This window comes from Myotis davidii, unplaced genomic scaffold (genome assembly GCF_000327345.1).
Source record: "Myotis davidii unplaced genomic scaffold, ASM32734v1 scaffold681, whole genome shotgun sequence".
NCBI classification, from domain to species: domain Eukaryota; kingdom Metazoa; phylum Chordata; class Mammalia; order Chiroptera; family Vespertilionidae; genus Myotis; species Myotis davidii.
Window position 1 is genome coordinate 157159 of NW_006291551.1, and position 6561 is coordinate 163719.

At 51.6% G+C, this 6561-nt stretch overlaps 1 protein-coding gene across 2 annotated transcripts in view; it reads right to left on the bottom strand.

The window, feature by feature from the left end:
- The window catches only part of LGI4 (leucine-rich repeat LGI family member 4), an 8220-nt gene extending 5557 nt beyond the window's left edge, over positions 1-2663 (bottom strand). For both annotated transcript variants that reach the window (XM_006764972.2, XM_015564761.1), the window contains exons 1-3: positions 2134-2663; positions 1655-1726; positions 1362-1433 (exon numbers count right to left, since the gene is read on the bottom strand). In XM_006764972.2, coding sequence (XP_006765035.1) covers positions 1362-1433; positions 1655-1726; positions 2134-2309 — 320 coding nt within the window. In that variant the 5' untranslated portion in view covers positions 2310-2663. The remainder of the gene's footprint in view (positions 1-1361; positions 1434-1654; positions 1727-2133) is intronic.
- Between the last annotated feature and the right edge of the window lie 3898 nt (positions 2664-6561).

Here is a 6561-nt window from a genome sequence, read left to right on the forward strand (position 1 = left end):
CACCAATACCAGCGCCAGTATCACTACCAATACCTCCACGATTATCCATTGTGACCAATACCCATGCCTCTACCATTGTCATCAACCCCAGTATGAATAACTGCATTTATCACCAACACCATACTGTGCCACCACTGTCACTGATACTGCCACCCTCATCACCAACACAACATCACCACCTACTTCCACAACTCTATCATTACCAACTCTGACACCGGCAACACTAATAAGCATCACCAACAATACAGCCGTCATGATCAACACCAAATGACTGCCACCATCATCACCAACACTGCCACCATTATGACAAGCATTAGCGCTAGCACCAGCATTGCCAACATCACCATTATCCCCCACACTCACCCGTAGCACCACTACTGCAACACTCCACCATCACCACCAAACCAGTACCAACAACATTTTCATTACATCAACACCGACACCAACATCCTACCACAGGCATCACCCACACCCACACCCACACTCACACCCACACCCACACCCACACCCACACCAACACAAACACTAACACTGAAATTACCGGAGTCCTCTGCACTGATAATTATCCTATCACCAACCCCTCAAACTTCATCATCAATATCACCATTGGGTCCGCCATTTTTATCAGCGTCATCCCCACTCCATCATCCTCAATAATGCCACTGCTTCCTTGTGAGCAGCAGCAGCAGGGTCACCACCAACACCAGCATCACCAATACCAGCTTTTTTTAAAAAAATATATTTTATTGATTTCTTATAGAGAGGAAGGGAGAGGGATAGAGAGTCAGAAACATCGATGAGAGAGAAACATCGATCAACTGCCTCCTGCACACTCCCCACTGGGGATGCGCCCGCAACGAAGGTACATGCCCTTGACCGGAATCGAACCTGGGACCCTTGAGTACACAGGCCAACGCTCTATCCGCTGAGCCAAACCAGTCAGGGCACCAATACTAACTTTGACATACTGTCGTCACCACCATCACCATCACCAGAACCACTACCATCACTACCAACTCAGAGTTGTTTCCTATGAATTTGAAACATTTCCTGTCTCTGGCCTCTGTGCACTCTCCCTGGGTGTCCATAAGTCAGGTAGGGCCAGAAATAGTCTCAGGTTTCCAGGCTTTTTGTGGATCTTCAACACAGAGAAGTGGGGTGAGGAGGCTGAGATGCCAAGCTGAGCAGGAATCCTGACCCCACTCAAGCGGCCAGGCCCTTTGCCCCCCAAGGAGGGATCCTTGTCCAGATATTTCCTCCCCAGGGCAACCAGCCCCTCCCTCCCCCTACTCTGGGAGCACCAAGGGGCCCCTCCTTCCTTTCCCAGTCCCCATTCTGGCCCAACCACTGGCCACACTCACAGATATTGCAGGTGGGACAGGCCTGCAAATGCATCATCCTCAATCACCGAGAAGGAGTTGAATGTGAAGAGGCTGGTAAGGGAGCAAGAAAGAAAATTTTCCAGAATTGCTGTCCCCTATCTGACATTTTAACCTTGACCCCCACCCTCAGCCCACATGGGCATGGTTTCACACACACACACACACACACACACACACACACACACACAACACATATGCACATAGCCCCACACACATGTGCATGAACACCCACTCCCTTGAGCTCATTGTCAGCTCTGCTGGGCCCCACTCACAGCAGGTGCAGTGACGGCACCCTCAGGAAGCTGCCGGCCTTCAGCTGGGTAACGCCAATCCTGACGAGTGAGCTGGGGACATGGCGATTGTGGGTGAGGAGAAACCCACTCCAGTGCTCCACTCCCATCCCAGTCATCTCCTGCCGGGGACCTGGCATGCCACCATGGCCCAGGTGTCTCTCCCCTACGTCTTCGCAGGGAGACAGGCATTTGCTCGCCTCACTTGGCAAGGATCCTGGTGGCTCTCAGCCCACCCCCTGGCTATCCCTCCTCCCAGGCCCCTGGTGCTGATGCTGCCCTTTGGCATTTCCCTTCAACTCCCCTTCAAATCCATCAGCCCCCTTTTAGGCATCCCAACATCCTTTGCTGCCCATCTTCCAAGATCCTGACACCCTGTTTCCTTGGCACCCTACCCCCGACCTCTGGGGTACCAGGACTCCCATCCCCACCCGCAGGCCCCCAAAGGGCCTGACACTCACAGTGACAGCAGGGTCGGGGAGAAGCTCTCGGGCAGGTCCGGGGAGCCTTCACACAGGGCACTGTCTTTGGAGCAGGAGCAGCTCAGAGGACATTTTCCCTTTGGGGGTCTCCAGGCTGCCCCGGCCCCCACCTCAGCCAGCAGCAGCAGCAGCAGCCAAATGCCTGCCCCTCCCATGCCCCCTCACCCCGGCGGAGGCACCAGCTCCCCTCTGCCCACCCAGCTCTGCCCAGGCTTCGGCCACTACATCTCCCATGCCAGGCAACCCTCCATTCCGCCAGCTGGCACACTCTGCCCTGGCTTCTCTCTCTTCTTTCTGTTCTCTCTTTCAGTCTGTCTTTCTCCCTATATCTCTTTGGAGCCCAATTTTCTGTTTATTTCTATTTCCCTGTCCTTCTTCCTGTCTCTCTCTCTCTTTCTGTTCTTCTGACTCAGTGAGTTAGCCTATTTCTCTGCTCTGACTCTATTTCTGTCTTTTTCTTTTCTCTCTGTGTCTGTCTCTCAGTCTGTTGGCCTTTCTCTCTGTGTGGTGTGGTGATGGTGGTGGTGATGTGTGTGTGTGTGTGTGTGTGTGTGTGTGTGTGTGTTTCCCTCTGTCTGTCTTTATTTCTTGTCTCTCAACCCCCCTTTCCAGCTCTCTGTGTGTTCCTTCCCTCCTCCCACACTCCTCCCTGGGGGTTTGGGAAAGGGACACAATGGGCCCCGGGTGTGCCCAAAAAGCGGGGTAAGAATGAGGAGGGGGATCAGAGGCCATAGGAAGAGCCGCTCTGGGGAAGGGACTGGATAGCCCCGTGGGAGGGGAGGGGCCACCAAGGGCTGGAGCCTCCCTGGCCACTCCCAGGCAGCCTCCCTCTCCCTGCCCCGCCCAGATTCCCCACTCAGGGCGTGTGAGGAGGATGCCACCAGGGTGGGGACCAGATGGCTCTGCAGGTAGGAAGGTGAGGAGAGACCACTGAGGGCTGGCGTCACCCTAGTCACTCCCAGAGGGCCCCCTCCCCGGGCTTCAGGAGGGTGCAGTGGACTCTGTTGACAAGCTTGGAGGGGCCAGTTCAGGTCCAGCTGCTCCCTCTGGTGGCCATACTTGGCAGGGCACTGCTCAGCTCAAAATTAACCCCTTGAGTGTTCACCTCCTACTGGGGGTAGGGAGTTAACCCAGGAAAAAAATGATGATGCCACCCCCTTCTTCAGCGTTGGCTCTGCACCAGGCCCTGCCCTGAAGGCTGATCTATTAGCTCCTCCGACCTCTTCACAACCTTCTGAGGCTGATACTATTGCAGGGCTATCGTACAGAGGGACATGCTGAGGAGGGAAGTCCCGTAATTGGAGGTCTGCATTACCCGGAGAGGGCGGAGGCAGGACTGAGCCCAGGCGCCAGCTCCAGAGCCTCTCCGCATGCTCTTGCATTCTTTCTTTGGAGATCAGAACTCATGGGTAGTGGTTATTTTTATTTGGACTAAGCTTTTAGCAATTTGGATAGATTCTGTCCATTAAATAGGAAAAATAAATAAATGGCATTTGTTACCAAATCCCAAATAACAGTAATGATACTTACTGAGCACTTATGGTGTGCCTGTCTCTACATAAAATTACTCAGTCCTCACAACAACCCTGTGAGGTGTGTAATATTACTAGTTCTGACTTTACAGATAGGGAAACTGAGGCACAAGGAGTGTAAATGATTTGTTTCATGGCACTGGATAGATCTAAACCTAACCACTCCTCCTGCCAATGAGTAAACACACAACCTCTCTCCTCCTGCTGCACACATCCAGAAAACTTGGGGAACAAAGGGCTAAACGCTCAGGCAGGATCACATATATCTGGATTCCAGGCTCAGTTCTGTGTGGATTTAGGCAAATAAATCATTCAGCCTCCCTGATCCTCAGTTTTCCCAACTCTCAAATGGGACAATCATGCACCTATTTCCCAGGTGTGTAGAACATTGAGTGAGACAATAGAGGCGATGCCACTGTGCAGGGTGGGCATTGCCCAGTGGTTGGTGGGCTTGGGGTGGGCCCTGGACCTAAGTGCATACCTGCACCCAAACAGCTGTGTGATTTGAGCAAGGCCCTTAGGCCTTGGTTACCTCAGCTATAAAGGAGGGATATTAAAATTCCTTACAGGGCCTTTAAAAAGATAAAGGACTTAGTGCCAGGGTGCAGAGGAGGCACTCACAGCATGCCCAGCCCAGCAAGGACGATGATGATGGTCACTTATTGTGTGCCAGGCTTTGTTCTAAATGTTTTACATGGATCATTTCTTTCTTTTTTTTCCCCCTCAAATATATTTTATTGATTTTTTACAGAGAGGAAGGGAGAGGGAGAGGTTTAGAGAGTTAGAAACATCCTGCACACCTCCTACTGGGGATGTGCCCACAACCAAGGTACATGCCCTTGACTGGAATCGAACCTGGGACCCTTCAGTCCACAGGCTGACACTCTGTACACTGAGCCAAACCGGTTAGGGCTACACGGATCATTTCTGATAATCATTCCAACCTCCCTGTAAAGTGAATACTGTTATTATCTCCATTTTACAGAAGAAGAAACTGAGGCACAGAGAGGTTACATCATGTGCCCAGCATCACACAGCTAGGAAGTGGCTGAGCCACTCTAATCTGGAGCAGTGGCCCTAAGAGGGGAGGAAGCTAAGGATTGGCTAGAGCTGGCCAGGTGCCCCATCCAGCCTCACCCCCTTGCTCCCTGTCACCTCTCCCCAGTGCTGCATAAACATCAGGGTTATCATTAACCAGGAACTGCTGGTGACCCTGGGGTGCAGGCCCAGGGTCAGCAGAGGCTAAAGGCTCAGAAAGATGGGGATGAGGGAGCCTTTCGAAGCTCTGCAGGTCCTCTGAGGCTGTGTGCACACATGTATGTGTGTGCCAGGGCTATGCCAGTGCCGAGTGTGCCTATGCACACTTCCCCTGACTCTGTGTCCTGCAGAGCCTGAGGTCTGGGCCTGCTTCTGACCTTTGACTGAAAGGAAGCAGTTCCTGTCCTTAACCACCAGGGGGACCCCCGGAGAACTACCAGTAGCTCCACTTTGCTCAGCCGAGGTTTGCTCATCTCTAAAATGGGGTTAATAATGAGACAATGTCTGGCCAGAGACTTCTGAGCTTGGCCTGAGGCTACAGTCTGACCTCATTATTTCTCCATTTTATAGGATGGGAAGCTGAGGAACAGAGCGGTCAGATGGACTGCTCAAGTTCACACAACCAGGAATGGTAGAGTCTAGCCCTGAGCCCAGATTTCTCTGTCACCAGTGCCTTGTGAATTTGGCCTGCCTATGGGGACGCCAGCTGTGGTGTCCTCCAGGAGATCCGAGAGGCCACATGAGCTCAGGGAAGGGGAAGTTCAGGGTTAAATACGTCAACTCATGTTTGATGGTGTCAATGTGTGAACAAAAGCATGTAGGCCTATTATGTCTGTGACAGTGTGGCCAGCTGTGTGCTTGTTTGCCTGTGCATGAGGTTGTGCTCACAGGTGGTGTGTGTCTGTCTCTGTGGTTATGTGTAAGAGTGGCTGCTCGTCTAGCTGTGTCCTTGACAGTGTTTCTGCTTCTCTGTGTGCCAATGTAAATGTGTGTGTGTCTGTGGGCATGTGTACACAACTTTGTGGACTTCAGATCTCTGAGAGCTTATAGGCGTGCTGGCTGTGTGCCTATGTCTTTGAGTGTATTTCTGTGTGGCACGTGTGCATTGGTGTGTCAGGATGTCTTCATAAGAGTGTGTATCTTGCCCTGACCGGTTTGGCTCAGTGGATAGAGCGTCAGCCTGCGGACTGAAGGGTCCCGGGTTTGATTCTGGTCAAGGGCATGTACCTTGGTTGTGGGCATATCCCCAGTGGTGGCTGTGCAGGAGGCAGCTGATTGATGTTTCTCTCTCATTGATGTTTCTAACTCTCTATCCCACTCCCTTCCTCTCTGTAAAAAATCAATAAAGTATATTTTTTTTAAAAAGGGGAAAAAAAAGAAAGAAAGAATCCCTTGCCTAGTTAAAAAAAAAAAAAAGAGTGTGTATCTTTGTGACCGTTTGTAAGCAGGGCTAGGGTGGGCTGTGTCTTTGATTGTGCCTATGTACAGGTATACATCTGAATGAACATGGGTGAGCAAATGTGTTTGTCTTGGTGTTTTGTGACTGGTGTAAGAGGTGCTGGTTGTGTGTGTGTCTTTGGGTTTCTCTATGAGTGTGTTATTCTGTGTGTGTCTGCCTGTTTGTATGTACACGCATACATGTGTTTGTGTGCTTTTTTGCCTGTTTATCTGGGTCTGTGGGTTTCTCTGTGTGTGCGCACAGGCACATTCCTGAGGGACTAAACAGTCAGCAGTGATCAACACGTACACACACTGAAATGTCCCCCCAACAGTCCCGTGCTGCTTGTTGGCCGGGGCTCCGAAGAACACTGGAGTCTGGGTCAGTGGGATCCTCAAC